We start from the raw sequence: 23545 nt of genomic DNA, 5'->3' as shown, positions 1-23545 counted from the left end.
CTGCAAATAGAGAGTAGCCCCTGCTCTCCATAACTAGAGAAAAGCTCGTGAGGTAACACAGACCCAGCACAGTCAATAATAAATAAATAAAAAAAATTATATTTTAAAAATCAACCTATACAGTTAGGTTCAGAGCGATTATGCTCATCTAACCCTTATCTACCCTGACCTGAAATAATGTTGTTAATGTGCGCATGTGTGTGTGTTCAGTCGCTCAGTTGTGTCTGACTCTTTGTGACCACATGGACTGTAGCCCACCAGGCTCCTCCATCTGTGGGATTTCCCAGGCAAGAATACTGAACTGGGTTGCCATTTCCTCCTCCATGGGATCTTCCTGACCTAGGGACTAAACCCACATCTTCTGCAGGTGGATTCTTTACCACTGAGCCACCAGGGAAGCCTATTCTTTGGTTACCTAGGGACTTTCCAGAAGTCTTCGTGGTCATGACAAAAGACACCTTTATTAGGGTGAAGACCAAACACATGTTACTTATTATAAATTATAACATGACAGGGTAAATAAACCTAGTTTTATAACTATTTAAAACCAGTAAACATATTTTAAGTTATTTTTGTAGCTACTATCATAACACTCAAATGTCATTCTATTTCACTGTAGCTAGTGTCATTTATACATAGCCAAGTTAGAGTGAGGTGGTGTTAAATGCTTATACAGTGTCTTAACCTCAGTGGTCCCAGTAAAACATGTATTGTTTGCGTTAACCAAAGGTTTTTCAGTCAGACATATAGCTCTAATACTTAATGTAGCTACTGGATAATTCATTTAACCTTGCCATGACTCAGTTTCTTTATGAAATGGTTAGAATAATACTACAACTTGGCACTGATGTTAGGATGAGAGATAATGCATGTAAAATGCTTGATAGAATATATGTTAGTAAGCAACAAGTGGTAGTAACAGTAATAAGATAGTAGAGATAGTAATCATAGAACTAGTAGTAATATTATTATTTATTAAATACTATTTAATAATATTAAGTTAAGGTTAAGTCGCTCACTCAGTCGTGTCCGACTCTTTGCGATCCCATGGACTGTAGCCCACAAGGCTCCTCCATTGTCCATGGGATTCTCCAGGCAAGAATACTGGAGTGGGTTGCCATTTCCTTCTCCAGGGAATCTTCCCAACCCAGGGATTGAACCCAGGTCTCCCGCATTGCAGGCAGAGGCTTTAACCTCTAAGCCACCAGGAAGCCCATTTAATATTACTTAACATAAATTATATTGCTTAATGTTTTATTATTAAATATTATAATGTCTGTTCAAATTACCCACCGTTTTCTTTCAGCTTTATCAAATTTTCTTTCAATTTCTCAATTTCTAGTTGAGCCTTCTCAAGTGCAGAAGCTAAAAGAAAAAAAGAGCAATATATTTGTGTAAGGAGCAAATGATTAGCATAATAATCAAATTTCAAGTGACCCTCTGGATGGCTGTCCTCTGAGTTTCTGCATAAATGTCACCTCCTCCAGGAAGCTTTCCCAGAGTCCCCTCTTAATGTTCCTACTACATCTTAGGTTTCTTCCTATCCTTGATATTGTCTGATCATGTGATCTTTCCCTGTATCCCTAACCAGATTCTATGCTAAAGAATTTGGACCACTGTAAACAAAAGGACTAGCTAAAAGTTTTTAAGCATGGTACTACAAATTTAGTAAAAAGAAGTTACACACATAAATACTTAAAATTAATGCCTGAAATTAATAATACTTAGAATTTCACCAGCTGTTCCTAGAATAGCAAAATAGAAAAATTTCAGAACTAACTTTTGGTACCATTCAAGAACTGTATGAGGATTGCAGAATGGTATAAAGAAGGTATACAGGGCACTGGAGTCTATTGAATTTGTTTTCTCTACCCCAGGTTTCATCACGTTGCCTCCTGTGGTCTACTCATCACCAATGCTACAGCTGATAGGCCTCCTATAATGGCAAGCTGAGGAATCTCCCAGAAATAAGAGACCAACATGAATCTTACAAGACATCATTCCCAATAACACAGAAAAGGTACATGAGGCAAAGTCCAGAGGAAACCAGGCACAAGCTTCCAAGAGTCATCTCTTAGCAGTCATACAGGATGGGCTTAATTTCTCCAGCAATGAATCTGACAATTCACATGAAAAGTCTGCCAAGAAAATTCATTACAGACTCAGCAGCCAAAGTTTTTATTGGGGGCTACTTACATAGACACTACCTTCTGCCTGCTGCTGCTGCTGCTAAGTCGCTTCAGTTGTGTCCGACTCTGTGAGACCCATAGATGGCAGCCCACCAGGCTCCTGTCCCAGGGATTCTCCAGGCAAGAACACTGGAGTGGGTTGCCATTTCCTTCTCCAATGCATGAATGTGAAAAGTGAAAGTGAAGTTACTCAGTCATGTCCAACTCTTCGTAACCCCATGGACTGCAGCCTACCAGGCTCCTCCGTCCATGGGATTTTCCAGGCAAGAGTACTGGAGTGGGGTGCCATTGCCTTCTCGTCTCAGATGCTAGCCAAGGGCTAACCTGGCAAACAGGACTTTCTAAGGACAGCAGGGTCAAGTCTTCGATTTTAACTATTTAACTGCACAGGATGGATATACATTTTGTTTATCCACTCACCAATGATAGATGTTTAAGTTGTTTCTATGTTTTGGCTAGTACTGTAAATAATAGTGCTTCGAACATTCACATACAACTTTTTTTAAAATGTATTTTATTGAAGTATAGTTGACTTATAATGTTGTGTTAATTTCTCATACAAGCTTTTTAGTGGACATATATCTTCATTTCTCCTGGGTCACATGATAATTTTATACTTAACACCTTGAGAAAATGCCAAATTGTTTTCCAAAGTGTCTGTACCATTTTATATTCCCATCAACAACGTTCCAGTTTCCTCACATCCTTGCCAACACTTCACGTTATCTTTTTTATTATAGCCATTCTAGTGGGTGTGGAGTGGGATCTCAATTTAATTTGTACTTCCCTAGTGATCAGTGCAGAGAAGGCAATGGCAAGCCACTCCAGTACTCTTGCCTAGAAAATCCCACGGATGGAGGAGCCTGGTGGGCTGCAGTCCGTGGGGTCGCTAAGGGTCGGACACGACTGAGCGACTTCACTTTCACTTTTCACTTTCACACATTGGAGAAGGAAATGGCAGCCCACTCCAGTGTTCTTGCCTGGAGAATCCCAGGGATGGGGGAGCCTGGTAGGCTTCCATCTATGAGGTCACACAGAGTCGGACACGACTGAAGTGACTTAGCAGCAGCAGTGATCAATGATTTTGAGCATCTTTTCATGTGCCTTTTGGCCATTCAAATGCCTTCTCTAAAGAACTGTCTACTCAAGTTGTTCATTTTAAAGTTGGACTGTCTTTTTATAATAACATAAAAGAATGCTGCTGCTGCTGCTAAGTAGCTTCAGTTGTGTCCAAGTCTGTGAGACTCCATAGACGGCAGTTCACTAGGCTCCGCCATTCCTGGGATTCTCCAGGCAAGAACACTGGAGTGGGTTGCCATTGCCTTCTCCAACATAAAAGAATATTAAGTAAGAATTCTTCACACAGTCTGGATATGAGTTCTGCATCAAACACATGATTTGCAAACATTTCTCTCAGTCCACGGTTTGTCTTTTCACTTTCCTGTTGGTATCTTTTGAAGTACAGAAATTTTAATTTCAATTACATACAATTTATTAGGCTTTATTTTATCACTTTTGCTTTTGGTGTTATATCTAACATATGATTGCTTATGCCCAGATCATAAAAATTCACTCTATGTTTCCTTCTAAACATAGACAGTTTTAACTCTTGCATTTAGCTCTGTGGTCCATTTTGAGTTAATATTTGTGTAGGCATAGCCCCGCCCATCAGAGCAAGACCCAGATTCCCCCCCAGCCAGTCAGTCCATTCAGGGAGCTTCCACAAGCCTCTTATCCTTATCCATCAGAGGGCGGAAAGAATGGAAACCACAGTTACAGAAAACTAACCAAACCGATCACTTGGATCACAGCTTCGTCTCATTCAATGAAACTATGAGCTGTGCTATATGTAGGGCCACCCAAGATGGACGGGTCATGGTGGAGAGTTCTCACAAAATGTGGTCCACTGGAGAAGGGAATGGCAAAACACTTCAGTATTCTTGCCTTGAGAATCCCAAGAACAGTATGAAAAGGCAAAATGATATGACACTGAAAGATGAACTCCCCAGGTCAGTAGGGGCCCAATATGCTACTGGAGAAGAATAGAGAAATAACTCCAGAAAGAATGAAGAGACAGAGCCAAAGCAAAAACAATACCCAGTTATGGATGTGGCTGGTGATGGAAGAAAAGTCCAATGCTGTAAAGAACAATATTGCATAGGAACCTGGAATGTTAGGTCCATGAATGAAGGTAAATTGGAAGTGGTCAAACAGGAGATGGCAAGAGTGAATATCAACATTTTAGGAATCAGTGAACTAAAATGGACTGGAATGGGTGAATTTAATTCAGATGACCATGATATCTACTATGGGCAAGAATCCCTTAGAAGAAATGGAGTAGCCCTCATAGTCAATCAAAGAGTCTGAAATGCAGTACTTGGGTGCAACCTCAAAAATGACAGAATGATCTCTGTTCGTTTCCAAGGCAAACCATTCAGTATCACAGTAATCCAAGTCTATGCCCCAACCACAAATGCCAAAAAAGCTGAACGGTTCTATGAAGACCGACTGCTGCTGCTAAGTTACGTCAGTCGTGTCCGACTCTGTGCGACCCCATAGACGGCAGCCCACAGGCTCCTCTGTCCCTGGGATTCTCGAGGCAAGAACACTAGAGTGGGTTGCCATTTCCTTCTCCAATGCATGAAAAGTGAAAGTGAAGTCGCTGAGTTGTGTCCAACTCTTAGCGACCCCATGGACTGTAGCCTACCAGGCTCCTCCGTCCATAGGATTTCCCAGGCAAGAGTACTGGAGTGGGGTGCCATTGCCTTCTCCGATGAAGACCTACAAGACCTTCTAAAATTAACACCAAAAAAGATGTCCTTTCCATCATAGGGGACTGGAATGCAAAAGTAGGAAGTCAAGAGATACCTGGAGTAAAACAGGCAAGTTTGGCCTTGGAATGAAGCAGGGCAAAGGCTAACAGTTTTGCCAAGAGAACGCACTGGTCATAGCAAATCAAACACCCTCTTCCAACAACACAAGAGAGACTACACATGGATATCACTAGATGGTCAATACCGAAATCAGATTGATTCTATTCACTGCAGTCAAAGATGGAGAAGCTCTATACAGTCAGAAAAATCAAGACCAGGGACTGTGGCTCAGATCATGAACTCCTTATTGCAAATTTCAGACTTAAATTGAAGAAAGTAGGGAAGACCACTGGATCATTCAGGTATGACCTAAATCAAATCCCTTATGATTAAACAGTGGACGAGACAAATAGATTCATGGGATTAGATCTGATAGATAGAGGGCCTGAAGAACTATGGACAGAGGTTTATAACATTGTATAGGAGGTGGTGATCAAAATCATCCCCAGGAAAAAGCAAAGCCAAAAGGCAAGATGGTTGTCTGAGGGGGTCTTACAAATAGCTGAGAAAAGAGAAGTGAAAGGCAAAAGAGAAAAGGAAAGATACACCCATCTGAATGCAGAGTTTCAAACAATAGCAAGGAGAGATGAGAAAGTCTTCCTAAGTGATCAGTGCAAAGATATACAGGAAAACAATAGAATGGGAAAGACCACAGACCTCTTCAAGGAAATTAGAGATACCAAGGGAACATTTCATGCAAAGATGGGCACGATGAAGGACAGAAATTCTATGGACCTAACAAGAGCAGAAGATATTAAAAAGAGGTGGCAAGAATACACAGAAGAACTATACAAAAAAGATCTTCATGACTCAGATAACCACTATGGTGTGATCACTCACCTAGAGCCAGACATTCTGAGTGCCAAGTCAAGTGGGCCTTAGGAAGCATGACTATAAACAAAGCTAGTGGAGGTGTTGGAATTTCAGCAGAGCTATTTCAAATCCTGAAAGATGATGCTGTGAAAGTGCTGCACTCAATATGACAGCAAATTTGGAAAACTCGGCAGTGGTCACAGGACTGGAAAAGATCAGTTTTCATTCCAATTCCAAAGAAAGGCAATGCCAAAGAATATTCAAACTACCACACAATTGCACTCATATCACATCCTAGCAAAGTAATGCTCAAAATTCTCCAAGTTAGGTTTCAACAGTACATGAACTGAGAACTTCCAGATGTTCAAGCTGGATTGAGGAAAGGCAGAGGAACCAGAGATCAAATTGCCAACATCCGCTGGATCACAGAAAAAGCAAGGTAATTTCAGAAAAACATCTACTTCTGTTTCATTGACTATGCTAAAGGCTTTGACTGTGTGGACCACAATAAATTGTGGAAAATTCTTAATCAGATGGGAATACCAAACCACTTTACCTGCCTCTGAGAAACCTGTATGCAGGTCAGGAAGCAACAGTCAGAACTGGACATGGAACAACAGACTGGTTCCAAACAGGAAAAGGAATACATCAAGGCTGTATATTGTCACCCTGCTTATTTAACTTAAATGCAGAGTACATCATGAGGAACGCTGGGTTGGAAGAACCACAAGCTGGAATCAAGATTGCCGGGAGAAATACCAATAACCTCAGATATGCAGATGACACCACCCTCATGGAAGAAAGCGAAGAGGAACTAAAGAGCCTCTTGATGAAGGTGAAAGAGGAGAGTGAAAAAGTTGGCTTAAAACTCAGCATTCAAAAAACAAAGATCATGGTATGTGGCCCCATCACTTCATGGCAAGAAGTTGGGGCAACAACAGAAACAGTAACAGACTTTATTTTCTGGGGCTCCAAAATCACTGCAGATGGTGACTGCAGCCATGAAATTAAAAGATGTTTGCTCCTTGGAAGAAAAACTGTGACTAACCTAGACAGTGTATTCAAAAGCAGAGACACTACTTTGACGACAAAGGTCCATCTAGTCAAAGCTATGGTTTTTCTAGTAGTCATGTATGGATGTGAGAGTTGGACTATAAAGAAAGCTGAACACTAAAGAATTGATGCTTTTGAACTGAGGTGTTGGAGAAGACCCTTGAGTTCCTTGAACTCCAAGGAGATCCAACCAGTCAATCCTAAAGGAAATCAGTCCTGAATACTCATAGGAAGGACTGATGCTGAGGTTGTAACTCCAATACTCTGATGCAAAGAACTGACTCATTGGAAAAGACCCTAATGCTGAGAAAGATTGAAGGTGGGAGGAGAAGGGGATGACAGAGGATGAGATGGTTGGATGGCATCACTGACTCAATGGACATGAGTTTGAGTAGGCTCTGGGAGTTGGTGATGGACAGGGAGGCCTGGCGTGCTGCAGTCCATGGGGTCACAAAGAATTGCACATGACTGAGCAATTGAACCGAACTGAACTGATACCTAAATAAGCAACAACAACAACAAACATATGAAAGGATTTTCAACATTGTTAACTGTAAGGGAAATGTTAAGTAAAGCCACAGTTAAATACTACTACATAACTCACCAGAAAAGGTAAAATTAACAAGATTGACAATATCAAGCACTGACAAAGAAAGTGAAGTAACTAACAACTCACACACAACTGAGCAGAGCTTAAATTAATACAACTAATTGGAAGACAACATGGGAGTAATCTCATAACACAGAACCAATCCTTAACTGTCTGACCTAATAATTCTACTCAGGTATATCATGATCAGAAACGTATAGATAAAGACAAGAATACTTAGAGCAACACTGTTCATAATAGACCACAACTGGAAACAACATAAATGTCTATCAACAGTAGAAGGGATAAATAAAATAAATGGAGTACGTTTATTCAATGAAATACTAGAGGACAAACAGCAAAAGTGAACAAATTACTGTTACATGCAACAATATGAATGAATCTCACAAATATAATATTGAATGAAAGAAACAAGCTAAAGAATGTATACTCCCTGCAGTTAAAACTCAGAAATAGCCTTAAAAGTCAGGACTAGTCATTACTTTGGGGGAGGAGAGAGTATGTAGACACAGGGAGAAGAAACAGGGCTTCTGGAGCACTGGAAATTTCTTGCACTGGGTGGTGTATTGGAGGTGTACACCTGTTGGTAGTTATGATATGCTTCGACAAAATTTCTGGCCACTGTAGAAAACGAGACTATATATCAGATGTTTATATGTTTATCTTCAGTTCAGTTCAGTTCAGTCGCTCAGTCATGTCCGACTCTTTGCGACCCCATGAATCACAATACGCCAGGCCTCCCTGTCCATCACCAACTCCCGAAGTTCACTCAAACTCATGTCCATCGAGTCGGTGATGCCATCCAGCCATCTCATTCTCTGTCGTCCCCGTCTCCTCCCACCCCCAATCCTTCCTAGCATCAGACTCTTTACCAGTGAGTCAACTCGTCGCATGAGGTGGCCAAAGTATTGGAGTTTCAGCTTTATCTTAGATTTTTTTCTCAGTGTACTTGTGTTTTACCCTTAGTAGGACCATCACATTTAAAACATGGTCAGAAATGTTCATCTGTCACCACAGCTTACCTAGTTGACTCTGTACCTTTTCCTTCCCTTGCAGTTCATCAGTGAGCCTTCGGATCTCTTCGTGGGCCATCTCTAACTTCTGTGCTACTTGCTCCAAATCTCTCTCTCTGCAGTTTTGTGGGATTTTATCTTTTTCTGGATCTTCATTATGGGACTGAAATAAAACTGATGTTAGTAGTACACCGAAAAGTAAATATACTCTTAGGATATAGACCAATAAGTATTTGAAAGCCAATAAAGAAGAGTAGATTATTTATGTGCATTTCTTTTATTAGATTGAACCATATAAAATTGGTGATATTTTATTGTTTTTATATAATTTCACCTTCAAACCTAACATACTTAAGAGATTATGGTTATATAATTTTTTCAAAAACTAGAAATTTAATCATAAAAATAATCTTTGGCAAAAAAGAGGGAAAATATTCCTCATTTATATGTAATTAAATATAGCTTGTAAAATGCCTTTATATTAAATTTTATTTAATTTCGAAGTTGGAACATTTAGGGTTCAATTCATGTTTAGAGCTCCTTTCCTACAACTATTTTTAAAGCATTTTAAAAATTAAGTAAGAAATTCAATCTTAATTATATTTAGCTTTTGATCCCCAAGATATGTATTTTGCATATGAATATAATTTCATTATACAAATTTTTCTAAAAAGTAAGAAAACAACCAAATATTAATACCATCTACATAACAAAACTACTTTCAGCTTACTGGTATATTTCCTTGCAGTATTTTTTATTTACATACATTTTTTACAAAGACATAATCTCAATCTATGTACACATTTCTGTCTGGCTTTTTCATTTAACATTATACGAGGAATATTTTTCTATATCGCTGTATAGATGTTGTAATGATAATCTTTAGAGGCTATATAATGTTCCAGTGGGTGCAGCATAATTTATATAATCATTTCAACATTTTGGTAGTTTTCCATTTTTGCTATTGAAAATAATACAATGGCTTCATCCACATATATTTATCTTGGGTTGCTTCCCATTGTTAAATTCTCTGTATACTTTATTCACTGGGTTTAACTCTTAATAACATTTCCCTAGATCAAAAATAATTTCCACAAGGAGAATTACTTATATTTAAAATAATGTGCTACACATTTTAAAGGACCTCCCCGCAAAAAGAAACTTCAAATATATTTGGAAAGAAGTGTGTACTGTCCCATGGTGATTTTTCAAAGGACATAACACATATTGATTGCTTACATTTTGATACATTCAATAAAAATCAGCTATTGTGTTAAATAATTTATTTTTTCTTCCCAAAATTCTATGATGTGTTCATAATATTCTTATGCACAACTGATATCTTTTACAGCATGGATTTATACATTGTAATGTATTCAAACAAAATACTTCCAAGGTAAAAGCTAACTTGTAATTACCTATTAAGCAAAAGATTGTAAATTTTTTCTTACCTCACTCAGACTTTTTTTAGACTGATGCACAGGTTCTTGATATTTCTGATGTTCCTTTTGCAGAGGCTGGAGGGTTTGTTCAAGTTTCTCCTAAGTGAGGTAAATGAAAATTATGTCGATCAGCTTCATGAACAAAAATGTCATTTAAATTAAAAAAGATATAATCAAGTAGAGAAAGAGGGAGCACAATCCAGTCAATTTTATGAGGCTAAACCATTCATTCTCAGTGAGATAATACTGCCCCCAGGGGAGTTCAAACTGATTCCTAAGTGAGGAAATCTTACCCTTTCAAGTACAAAGGACAGATGTCTAAGGTACATATATAAAATTACTTTATATCAGCACCATCAAGATTTTGTGAGAGAGTGATAGAAAAAATTATCTAAAAAGTCTCATCATAGAACCAATAATGAAAAAAAAGGCTGGCTAACACTGCCTAGATGGACCTTGATATTAAAACCTGACAAAGGTAACACAGAAAAATCACAGGGCCACCTCACTCATAAACATAGATGTAAAAATTTAAAGAAAAGTTATCAAACTGAAGCTATACTATTTAGAAAGGATAACATATCATGAAGGAGCTGGATTTATCCCAGAAATACAAGATAGGTTTAACATTAGAAAATTTAATCAATGAAATCCTCACATTAACAGGTAAAATTCTAAATGACTTCATCATTTCAATAGCTATAGAAAAAACTCAACATTTTCTAAACTCAACATTAATTCCTAATAGAAACTCCGAACAAATCAGGAATAAAAAAGAACTTTCTTAACTCAATAAAGTCTATCTTTAAAAAACAGCAAGTCGTCTTTTTTTTTCTTAAAGAATATAGCTCTTTTTACAGAATCTTACAAATAAAAACAATTACAGTCCACATAACTTATTTTGTTTTCTAAATTATCCTCATAATTCCTGACTTATTTTAAAAAAATACTGTAATGCAATTGTAGAACTGTAAAAGAAAATATGAATAATAAAATTCTAACCTCTTTCTTTTGCAAAAATCAGACAACTTTTTGAAAAAACAGCAACTCTTAATCAAACATCATACTAGTGAATAGCTGAATACTTTCTCTCTGATATCATTAACAAGACAAGTATGTCTGCTATTCAAGATAATACTAAAGATTTAAGTCAGTATAGTAAAGTAAGTAAAGAAATTTAAAGGAATAAAGATGGGAAAGGAAGAAACAAAAGTATCATTATTCTCAGATATGATTGTACAGGTGGAAAAAGTACAAAACCTTCAAATAAATATTAAAATGAACAGGAAATTTTAGCAATTCTGAAAGAGATGGGCATAGCAGACCACCTGACCTGCCTCTTGAGAAACCTATATGCAAGTCAGGAAGCAACAGTTAGAACTGGACATGGAACAACAGACTGGTTCCAAATAGGAAAAGGAGTACGTCAAGGCTGTATATTGTCACCCTACTCATTTAACTTATATGCAGAGTACATCATGAGGAACGCTGGGCTGGAAGAAGCACAAGCTAGAATCAAGATTGCCGGGAGGAATATCAATAACCTCAGAGATGCAGATGACACCACCCTTATGGCAGAAAGTGAAGAGGAACTAAAAAGCCTCTTAATGAAAGAGGAGAGTGAAAAAGTTGGCTTAAAGCTCAACATTCAGAAAACTAAGATCATGGCATATGGTCCCATCACTTTGTGCGAAATAGATGGGGAAACAGTGGAAACAGTGTCAGACTTTATTTTTTTAGGCTCCAAAATCACTGTGGATGCTGATTGCAGCCATGAAATTAAAAGACGCTTACTCCTTGGAAGGAAAGTTATGACCAACCTAGACAGCATATTAAAAAGCAGACATTACTCTGCCAACCGAGGTCTATCTAGTCAAGGCTATGGTTTTTCCAGTGGTCGTGTATGGATGTGAGAGTTGGACTGTGAAGAAAGCTGATCGCCAAAGAATTGATGCTTTTGAACTGTGGTGTTGGAGAAGACTCTTGAGAGTCCCTTGGACTGAAAGGAGATCCAACCAGTCCATTCTAAAGGAGATCAGTCCTGGGTGTTCATTGGAAGGACTGATGCTAAAGCTGAAACTCCAATACTTTGGCCATCTCATGCGAAGAGTTGACTCACTGGAAAACACTCTGATGCTGGGAGGGATTGGGGGCAGGAGGAGAAGGGGACGACAGAGAATGAGATGGCTGGATGGCATCACCAACTCGATGGATATGAGTTTGAGTGAACTCCAGGAGTTGGTGATTGACAGGGAGGCTTGGCGTGCTGTGATTCATGGGGTCGCAAAGAGTCAGGCACAACTGGCGACTGAACTGAACTGAGTCAATATATAAAAATAATTATACTTTTAATACTAGCAATAGATAATTAGAAAATTAAATTCTCAAAAAACATACAGCATTCACTACTAACAGCATCCAAAAATATGAAGTAACTAGCAATAAATACAACAAAAAATGTGCAAGATTTTGTGAAAAAAATGATAAAACTTTACTTATATACATTAAAAAGTAAATGGAGAGATAGTCTATGTTCACAGATAACATCAATATTTTAAGATAGCCAATTCTTCTCAAATAGACTTATAGAGTCAATGCAACCAAAAATCAAAATCCCAGAAGGAAAGAATTTTTTAAACAGGACAGAAAAACACTAACTATAAAACAGATGATTGATAAATTGAACTATGTTAAAATTAAGAACTTCTATTTATTAAAAGACACTTTTAAGACTATTAAAAGGACAAGTCACAGAGTGGGGAAAAAGTATTTGTGACACATATAATCAATAAAAAGACTTGAAACCAGAACATAGACAATACATGTAAATAAGAAGACAGACAACTCAATTTTTTAATGGACAAGAGACCTGAATAAACACTAACAAAATAGGAAATTCAAGTGACAAATAATAACACTAAATTCATTTGTAATCAGAGAAATGCTAATTAAAACCAATATGGGATATCATTATGCACCCAACAGTTTAGTAAAAATTTAAAAGTCCAAAAACATCAGGTATTGATGAGAAGCAAAGGCATTCTCATACAATACAAGTGCCAGAATAAACTGGTTCAGTTCAGTTCAGTTCAGTCACTCAGTCGTGTCTGACTCTCCGCGACCCCATGAATCACAGCACGCCAGGCCTCCCTGTCCATCACCAACTCCCGGAGTACACTCAAACTCATGTCCACAGAGTCGGTGATGCCATCCAGCCATCTCATTCTCCGTCGTCCCCTTCTCCTCCCACCCCCAACCTTTCCCAGCATCAGAGTCTTTTCCAGTGAGTCAACTCATCGCACGAGGTGGCCAAAGTATTGCAGTTTCAGCTTTACCATCAGTCCCTCCAATGAACATCCAGGATTGATCTCCTTTGGAATGGACTGGTTGGATCTCCTTGCAGTATAAGGGACTCTCAAGAGTCTTCTCCAACACCACAGTTCAAAAGCATCGATTCTTTGGCGATCAACTTTCTTCACAGACCAACTCTCACATCCATACATGACCACTGGAAAAACCATAGCCTTGACTAGACGGACCTTGGTTGGCAAAGTAATGTCTCTGCTTTTTAATATACTATCAAGGTTGGTCATAACTTTCCTTCCAAGGAGTAAGCGTCTTTTAATTTCATGGCTGCAATCAGCATCTGCAGTGATTTTGGAGCCCCCAAAAATAAAGTCTGACACTGTTTCCACTGTTTTTCCATTTATTTCCCATGAAGTGATGGGACCAGATGCCATGATCTTTGTTTTCTGAATGTTGAGCTTCAAGCCAACCTTTTCACTCTCCTCTTTCACTTTCATCAAGAGGCTTTTGAGTTCCTCTTCACTTTCTGCCATAAGGGTAGTGTCATCTGCATATCTGAGGTTATTGATATTTCTCCCAGCAATCTTAATAATCAATCTGATTTCAGTGTTGACCATCTGGTGATGTCCATGTGTAGGGTCTTCTCTTGTGTTGTTGGAAGAGGGTGTTTACTATGACCAGTGCATTCTCTTGACAAAACTCTATTAGCCTTTGCCCTGCTTCATTCTGTGCTCCAAGGCCAAATTTGCCTGTTACTCCAGGTGTTTCTTGACTTCCTACTTTTGCATTCCAGATCCCTATAATGAAAAGGACATCTTTTTTGGGTGTTAGTTCTAAAAGGTCTTGTAGGTCTTCATAGAACCGATTAACTTCGGCTTCTTCAGCATTACTGGTTGAGGCATAGGCCTGGATTACTGTAATATTGAATGGTTTGCCTTGGAAACGAACAGAAATCATTCTGTCGTTTTTAAGATTGCATTCAAGTACTACATTTCGTACTCTTTTGTTGACCATGATGGCTACTCCATTTCTTCTAAGGGATTCCTGCCCACAGTAGTAGATATAATGGTCATCCGAGTTAAATTCACCCATTCCAGTCCATTTTAATTCACTGATTCCTAGAATGTTGACGTTCACTCTTGCCATCTCCTGTTTGACCACTTCCAATTTCCTGGTGGCGCAGACGCGAGAGACACCGGCCCCGGCTGCGCAGACGCGAGAGACTCCGGCCCTGGCGCAACGAACCACGCAAAGAGGTGCAGCCGTGAGGAGCTACCCAACGCCTGAGGCCAGGGCCGGCGGCTGAGAGGAGCTGCCCCACGTCCAACAGGCGGTGGCTGCGCGGGCGCAGGAGGGCCAAGAGGGGCCACTCCGCGTTCAAGGTCAGGAGGGGCGGCCTTGAGGAGATACTCCTCGTCCAAGGTAAGGTACAGCGGCTGCACTTTGCTGGAGCGGCTGTGAAGAGATTTTCCACGACCAAGGTAAGAGAAACCCAAATAAGATGGTAGGTATTGCGAGGGGGCATCAGAGGGCAGACACACTGAAATCATAATCACAGGAAACTAGCGGATCTGATGACATGGACCACAGCCGAATGTGGTCCACTGGAGAAGGGAATGGCAAACCACTTCAGTATACTTGCCTTGAGAACCCCATGAACAGTATCAAAGGGCAAAATGATAGGATACTGAATGAGGAATTCCCCAGGTCGGTAGGTGCCCAGTATGCTACTGGAGCTCAGTGGAGAAATAACTCTAGAAGGAATAAAGGGATGGAGCAAAAGCAAAACCAATACCCAGTTGTGGATGTGACCAGTGATAGAAGCAAGGTCCGGTGCTGTAAAGAGCAATATTGCATAGGAACCTGGAATGTTAGGTCCATGAATCAAGGCAAATTGGAATAAACTGGGACCACTACTTTAAGAACAAAGTTTGACATTATCTAGCAAAGCTGAAGATCCACATACTCTATAATTTCCTAAATCTACTCTTAGGTATATACCCTATACAAATGAATGCATATACAGTAGAATATTCACAGCAGCATAACTGATAAAATTAAAATATGTTCAAAATAGATAATAAATTGGAAATAACCCCAATTAGCATAGAATGGATAGTCTCATGCTGTATATTCACATGATGGAATAATATATAGTAGTGACAAACTGATTAAAAATAAATAATACAAACATAACGTTTTACAAAAAAGCACTTCCCAAAGTTGATTCCTTGTATGTAATGTTCAAAAATAGACAAAACTAAACTACTACATACATTATTTAGGGATGCACATCTTTGTTGAGAGGAAGGGGTTGTGATCAGATAAGACAGGTTCTAGGCATTGGCAATGTTGTATTCCTAACAGGACCAGTGGTTACATGGGTGTTTATTCCATTTGTCAAACTGTAAAGTGTTATCATTTTTCTGCACATATTCTGTCATATCCCACAGTAAAATTTTTTTTAAAAAAAGCTTTGATTATTCCTGGCATTAAAAGTCATCTCTTTGTCCTCTGCCCCATGCAACAATAAGTGGTTAAATAAATTCTGATACATCCATTTAAAGGATATATGTTATCAAAAAGACAAAGGAAAATCTCTACATGCTATTACAGAAAGTGAAAACAATAGGCATAATGGAATATAATTTGAATTTTAAGAGAATAGAAATTTTTTGGAAAGATAGATTAAAATTTGTTGGCAGTGGTTGCTTAGCAGCATGGAACTGAGGATTTGGGGTGAGAAGATAACTCATTTTTCATTCTGTTTTATACTGCTTGAATCCTTTTTTACTATATGCCTATACAAAGTTAAAAAGCCAATATAAAAATTAAAACTAATGTTAAATAAAATGTAGTTCGTATGTAGATTAGTCCTTGCAAAACTTCTTGGGCTTTCAAGTCATATGTGGTCCCATTTTGATAGGAATGATTCTCTCATCTACTTTATGCACAGGTTAGTTCAACATTAGTCTATGTAAAATATAACTAGGGAGGCAATGAAATTTTTACAAGCTACAATTCATAATAATAAGATCTTTGCAAAAAAAATTTTTTAAAGTTTTTTAAAGGTATAATCAATATACAACAAACTAAATATATTTACAGTGTACAATTTTTTGTTGCATGTATACATTCATGAAACCAGCACCACAATCAAGATAATGAAAATATCCATCACAGGCAGAAGTTTCATATGCTTCCTTAAATTTATTCTTTCCCAACACTGTCCTCAGACAACCACTGATCTGTTTCTGTTATTATATACCAGTTTGCATTTCCCATTGCTTTATACAAATGGACCCATAGACTATGTACTCTTTTTGGTCTGGCTTTTTTCACTCATATAACTGAGATATATCTGTTTTGTTGTGTATTTTTTATTATGAAGTAATATTCCATTGTATAGATCTGTATATTTGCCTACTGATGAACATTTGAGTTGATTATACAATGAAAGTTGCTGTGACATGTGTAAGTCTTTACATGGGCACATGCTTTCATTTCTCTTGGTATAGTCCTAGAAGTGGAATGTAACAGTTGCATGTTTAACTTTTTAAGGCAATGCTAAGTGATTTTCAAAGTGGTAGTATCATTTCATATTCCCATCAGTAGAATATGAGGATTACAGCTGCTTCACATTGTCAACAATACTTGATATGGGTAGTCTAATTCTGGGCATTCATTGATATTGATAAATTGCTAGTGGTGACTCATTGTGATTTTTGTGTTTTCCTAATAATAAATGAGGAAAACATCTATTTCTGCTTCATTGACTATGCCAAAGCCTTTGACTGTGTGGATCACAATAAATTGTGGAAAATTCTGAAAGAGATGGGAATCCCAGACCACCTGACCTGCCTCTTGAGAAATCTATATGCAGGTCAGGAAGCAACAGTTAGAACTGGACATGGAACAACAGACTGGTTCCAAATAGGAAAAGGAGTACGTCAAGGTTGTATATTGTCACCCTGCTTATTTAACTTATATGCAGAGTACATCATGAGGAACACTGGGCTGGAAGAAGCACAAGCTGGAATCAAGACTGCTGGGAGAAATATCAATAACCTCAGAGATGCAGATGACACCACCCTTATGGCAGTAAGTGAAGAGGAACTCAAAGGCCTCTTGATGAAAGTGAAAGAGGAGAGTGAAAAGGTTGGCTTGCAGCTCAACATTCAGAAAACGAAGATCATGGCATCTGGTCCCATCACTTCATGGGAAATAGATGGGGAAACAGTGGAAACAGTGTCAGACTTTATTTTTTTGGGCTCCAAAATCACTGCAGATGCTGACTGCAGCCATGAAATTAAAAGACGCTTACTCCTTGGAAGGAAAGTTATGACCAACCTAGATAGTATATATTAAAAAGCAGAGACATTACTTTGCCAACCAAGGTCCGTCCAGTCAAGGCTATGGTTTTTCCCGTGGTCATGTATGGATGTGAGAGTTGGACTTGAAGAAAGCTGATTACCGAAGAATTGATGCTTTTGAACTGTGGTGCTGGAGAAGACTCTTGAGAGTCCCTTGGACTGCAAGGAGATCCAACCAGTCCATTCTAAAGGAGATCAATCCTGGGTGTTCATTGGAAGGACTGATGCTAAAGCTGAAACTCCAATACTTTGGCCACCTCATGCTAAGTGTTGGAAAAGACTCTGATGCTGGGAGGGATTGGGGGAGGGAGGAGAAGGGGACGACCGAGAATGAGATGGCTGGATGGCATCGCCGACTCGATGGACATAAGTTTGGGTGAACTCCGGGAGTTGGTGATGGACAGGGAGGCCTGGAGTGCTGTGATTCATGGGGTCGCACAGAGTTCGACACGACTGAGCGACTGAACTGAACTGAACTGAATAATAAATGAATTTAAGCATTATTTCATGTGCTTATTTACTATTTGTATATCTTCTCTGGTGCAGTTGCTTTTTAAATTTTTTGTCCATTTTTTAGTTGGGTTGTATATGTTACTATTATTGAGCTATTTATATATTTAGATAGAGTTATTTATATATTTAGATAGAAAGATTTTATTGGACACATTTAAAAAAAAATATTATCTCCCAGTCTGTGCCTTCCTCTTTTATTTCTGTCTTTTGAAGAGCGAAATTCTGAATTTTGATAAAATCCAATTTCATACTCTGTGCTCTTCCTGTCTGATAAAAATCTTTCTACATCCAAGGTCATTAAAATTTTCTTCTGTAGATTTTATCTCCTACATGATCTATGAACCGTTTTGAGTTAATTTTTGTTTATGGATAGGATAAAGGTATTATAAAGCCTAAAATTTCATGTGTTACCTTCACACCCTAGTACCTCACAGTGCACCAAAAGCCTAACCGTGAATTCCCCTGCTTTTGCCAGATATATCCTCATCTAACAGGAAAGATTCCCTGCCCAGCTAGTTCCCCTGTCAGCCAGAACAGCTATACTCTACCTGGCCCTCAGACATTTAACAATTGTCATTTTGCCACCAACCCATGAAATTTTTTAAACAAGCTAGTTATATCCTCCCACGGGAACAAAGGGGCACCTCTCCTATTGTTACCACAAAGTCTGTCTCCCATGGGTCCTGTGAGCTCACTCTGTTCCTGAATACAACCACCTGTGGCCCTGCCTGACAGGCAGTGTCCTCCCCTGGGCTGTAAGTCTGTGTGATTAACTATCAACCACATCTCTGTCCATAGCTGGGTATCATGTGTTTGACTATCTCATCGTATTTAGGGTAGGAACTCCCTCCTTTACCAGTGGGGAAGGGAACTCAATAGAGTTGAGGGAGTTTTTTCTGTTTGTTTTTTGCACATGCCTGTCCAATTATTCCAGCACCATTTGTGGAAAAACACATTTTTTCTCCATTAAATTACCTTCCCATTTGTTTTGAAAATCAATTTACCATACAGGTGTGGGTCTTTATTTTGTTCCATTGATCTATATATCTGCCTTTACACCAATACTGCACTTTCTTAATTACTGCAGCTTTGTGGTAAGTCTTGAAAGCGGGAAGAGTGTATCTTCCAACTTGTTCTTCTTTTTCAAAGTTGTTTTGGCTATTCTAGTTCCTTAGCCTTTCCTTATCAATTTTAGAATCAGCTTGTCAATTTCCACATAAAAGTGACTCTACTGATTACTTTATGCTCAGGCAAATGACAACATTAGGTTAAACAAAATATAAATGGGAATGTGACAGAAATGTTATGAATTACATTTTATAAAAACAAAATCCTTTGCAGTATCTGTTTTAATTCTTCCTGTCCATGAGTTGTAAAACTATGACTTAGTAGTGATCTAAGTAAACTATGATCTTAGCCTTAAGATCATCTAAGACTTCACCTTCAAAACACCAATTTGTTTTATAGATTCCATTTCCTTCATAACTCCTTAGTTCATCTTCCCTTCTCCATTTACGTTCTGAGTCTTGATTTTGGTTCTCATTCTTTAATTAATTATTATTTAACATCTCCTGAAACCCCAGTTTCCAATCTGGCCCCTTTCCAATCCGTCTCTCCACGACGGCCAGAGTGATTTTTCTAAAAGACAAATCAGATCATGCTGTGCGTGCATAAATGTTACTCTTCTCTTAAAATCATTTAGTGACTCTCCAGAACTTTTACAGCAGTCAGTTATTAGTCAATTTGAAACATTTTTATGCCTCTAGTATACTGCAGGAACACTGCTGGGTGCTGAGTACTCATATGCTCTCTAGCTTAGCATATGAGTCTCACCATGGAGTGGTTTCTGAAATTATCTCCGGGTGCATTTCTCAGCACTGACTCACATGAACCAGTGTGTGTTATACACTGTCTCCTCTGCCAGAAATGCCTTTCCCTTCTTCTTCATCCAGCTCACACCTACTCAGCTTTCGAAATGCTACTCAATACCACCTCTGCTGGAAGCCTTTTCTATCCATCCTGACTGAGCCCCTCCCCCGGGTTCTCCTAGCCTTCTGTGCCTCACTTTACTGAAGAACTTTCCACACTGAATTATAACCACCAGTTTATTTCTTTCCTTCATTAGCTTCATTTATTTCTTTCATTTTTCTTTCCTTGCAAGTCCAGATCATGTTTAATTTGACTTTGTTCCTACATCTACTAGCACAAAGCCTGGCACACAGTAGGTTCTCAACAATAATAATGCTAATTAACATGTGGGATTTCATTTTAGAGCTATACATATATTAAGCAATTTAATTTCATTTTCATGATCATCTGGTGGAGTAGGTGAGTTGCTCCCAGATTTTACACATTATGACAACAAGGCTCACAAAAATTAAGTAATTTATTCAAGGATATAATGCTCACAAGGGGCAGCACAGGTCCATTCGAGCCTAAAGTCTATATTCTTTTTTTTTTAATAATTTTTTTTTTTATTTTACAATATTATATTGGTTGGTTTTGCCCTACATTGACATGAATTCGCCCCAGGTGTACATGAGTTCCCCCTCCTGAACCCCCCTCTCACCTCCCTCCTCCCTTTATCCTCCCTCTGGGTCATCCCCGCACACCAGCCCCGAGTATCCTGTAACATGCATTGACCCTGAACTGCTGATTCGTTTCACATATGACAACATACATGTTTCAATGTCATTCTCTCAAATCATCCCACCCTCACCCTCTCCCACAAAGTCCCAAAGACTGTTCGATACAACTGTGTCTCTTTTGCTGTAAAGTCTATATTCTTAAGCGCTATCAAAATTGGCTTCCTGATATTTTAATGTAGGAAAGGTTAAATAAACACATGCTTTTCAACTGGCCTGCTTCTTATTCAATTCTGTAGTTAATTTTGGAATACCTGGGGAAAGTCTTTCTGTAGGTTACGGCTCAGACATCTTTGCGGTTCTGGCTTGGGGTTCCCAAGTTCCAGTTTCCTCAAGAGTGTACTTCTTTGCATGATTAAGTGTGTGATCTGTTCACACGGGCTGCTCAGAGCCACTGTAGACAAGCCTTCTTGATACATTTCAACCTCCTCTGTTTGCATTTCTGTTAGGAAGAAATAACAGAAACAATACTGTTATAAGAAATGCAGGCAAATAACTAAAAAGTAGTGGGAAAAGGTTCTCAAAAGCAGTAGATATTCTTCAATTCAGTTCAGTCACTCAATTGTGTCTGACTCTTTGCGACCCCATGGACTGCAGCAGGCCAGGCTTCCCTGTCCATTACCAACTCCCAGAGCTTGCTCAAACTCATGTCCATTGAGTCGGTGATACCATCCAACCATCTCATCGTCTGTTGTCCCCTTCTCCTCCTACCTTCAATCTTTCCCAGCATCAGGGTCTTTTCCAATGAAGCGGTTCTTCGCATCAGGTGGCCAAAGTATTGGAGTTTCAGCTTCAACATCAGTCCTTCCAATGAATATTCAGGACTGATTTCCTTTAGGATTGACTGATTGGATCTCCTTGCAGTCCAAGGGACTCTCAAGAGTCTTCTCCAACACCACAATTCAAAAGCATCAATTCCTCGGCAGTCAGCTTTCTTTATAGTCCAACTCTCATCCATACATGACTACTAATGTCTCTGCCTTTTAATATGCTGTTTAGGTTGGTATTCTGGATACTATTACTACCTGTGTAAGTTTAAAATTATCCTTGCACCATGCTAAAGGAGAACAGTCCTGGGTGTTCACTGGAAGGACTGATGTTGAAGCTGAAATTCCAATAATTTGGCCACCTTATGCGAAGAGCTGACTCACTGGAAAAGGCCCTGATGATGGGAAAGATTGAGGGCAGGAGGAGAAGGGGACGACAGAGGATGAGATGGTTGGAAGGCATCACTGACTCAATGGACATGGGTTTGGGTGAACTGTGGAAGTTGGTGATGGACAGGGAGGCCTGGTGTGCTGTGGTTCATGGGGTCGCAAAGAGTAGGACACGACTGAGCGACTGAACTGAACTGAACTTTTAAAGTGTATTGTTGTTTCAAGTCAGTGTTTGCTAATGTGGCAGGTATTATACTAAGCATCTGAGATAAATTTATCTTATTTAATCCAGTGAGGTAGGAATCATATTATCACTTTTAAGAGATGAGGGCTCAGGCACCAAGAAACTTGTCCATAGTCACTCAGTTAATCCTGCCAAAATTCTTGATGATTTCAACATTCAGGTAAATGATTATATTCCAGGAGCCTGTCCTTTCAGTCCCTTTACCAGCTAACTTCCAAAAATCTAGTCCTCTATCCCATTTCAGTTACCTACTCCGTAGTAATTCCCTAGACCTTGTCATTAGCCTGTATAGTTTCTATAGCCTCTCCCTAGCCTCAATTTCAAATATCCTATTCTCCAATCATCCCTCCCACATCTTTGTGCTAGCAGCTCAATTTCAACAATTTTTGACCATACTGGAAACTAGCATCCATTGACTATAAAGACTTTTTAGCATTCCTTATTCCATCCCTATTCTCATTTCCTTTCTTACCCAGCTGAGATTCTACAGCCCATCATTACAATCACTCCCCTGAAAACATTCACAATTCTCTTGCCTCCTTTCCTTCCATTATACTTGGTGACAAAACTCAACCTGTTTAAAACCAGCACTTCACCAGTGCACTCCAGAAGCTGAATGTAGCTGGAGAAAACTGCACAGACAGTGCTGACTGGTTTCATTTCAAACTCATGACTGCCAACCAGCCTTGCGTGGGCCCCTACTGCTGCTCAGCAATCCTCCTGCATTCCCCTGCTTGTCTTTCTCTGTCATTTTCTAGAGACCTAAACCATTATTTCATCCTTCTCTTCCATCAAATCTCTAATACCTCAAGCCCATCCTCATTCTCAGCTGAATACCTGACTTCTTATTTCACTGAGAAAAGAGAAGTACTTTGAAAAGAGCTTCCACAAGCTCCCCTTACCGAATCTGCCAGCTCTCTGGTACTCTTCCCTCTTGTGAGATTAAACAAGATACCCTTGTTCCTAAGGCCAGCCCCTCCCCTTGTGCACTGGATCTCATTCCTTCTCCTCTCAAAAAAAAAAAAAAAAAAAGCTCCTGCAGTTGACTCTTATCTCTGCTGTCTCATGGAGCTTTCTTCCCAACTATTCATCTGAGAGACATGGTATACTATCTCCCATTTAAAACAGCAGTGATAGGGACTTCCCTAGTGGTCCAGTGGTTAGGACTCCAGGCTTCCATGCAGGGGGCATGGGTTCGATCCCTGGGTGGGAAACTGAGATCCTGCATGCTGCACACAGCATGGCCAAAAAATTAAAAAATGAAAAGTTAAAAAAATAATAAAAACAAGGTGATGAAAACCACAAAAACTTTGC

The 23545-nt window shown here is 39.0% G+C and overlaps 1 protein-coding gene across 3 annotated transcripts in view; it reads right to left on the bottom strand.

The window, feature by feature from the left end:
• The window catches only part of CCDC30 (coiled-coil domain containing 30), a 117080-nt gene that overhangs the window by 74040 nt on the left and 19495 nt on the right, over positions 1–23545 (bottom strand). For all 3 annotated transcript variants that reach the window (XM_055403753.2, XM_055403754.2, XM_088835196.1), the window contains exons 4-7: positions 21085–21272; positions 10003–10092; positions 8561–8714; positions 1294–1365 (exon numbers count right to left, since the gene is read on the bottom strand). In XM_055403753.2, coding sequence (XP_055259728.2) covers positions 1294–1365; positions 8561–8714; positions 10003–10092; positions 21085–21272 — 504 coding nt within the window. The remainder of the gene's footprint in view (positions 1–1293; positions 1366–8560; positions 8715–10002; positions 10093–21084; positions 21273–23545) is intronic.

Source organism: Moschus berezovskii, chromosome 4, assembly GCF_049115385.1.
Source record: "Moschus berezovskii isolate FMDL1 chromosome 4, NW_MosBer_1.0, whole genome shotgun sequence".
NCBI lineage: Eukaryota > Metazoa > Chordata > Mammalia > Artiodactyla > Moschidae > Moschus > Moschus berezovskii.
This window is presented reverse-complemented; position numbering and strand designations above follow the sequence as displayed.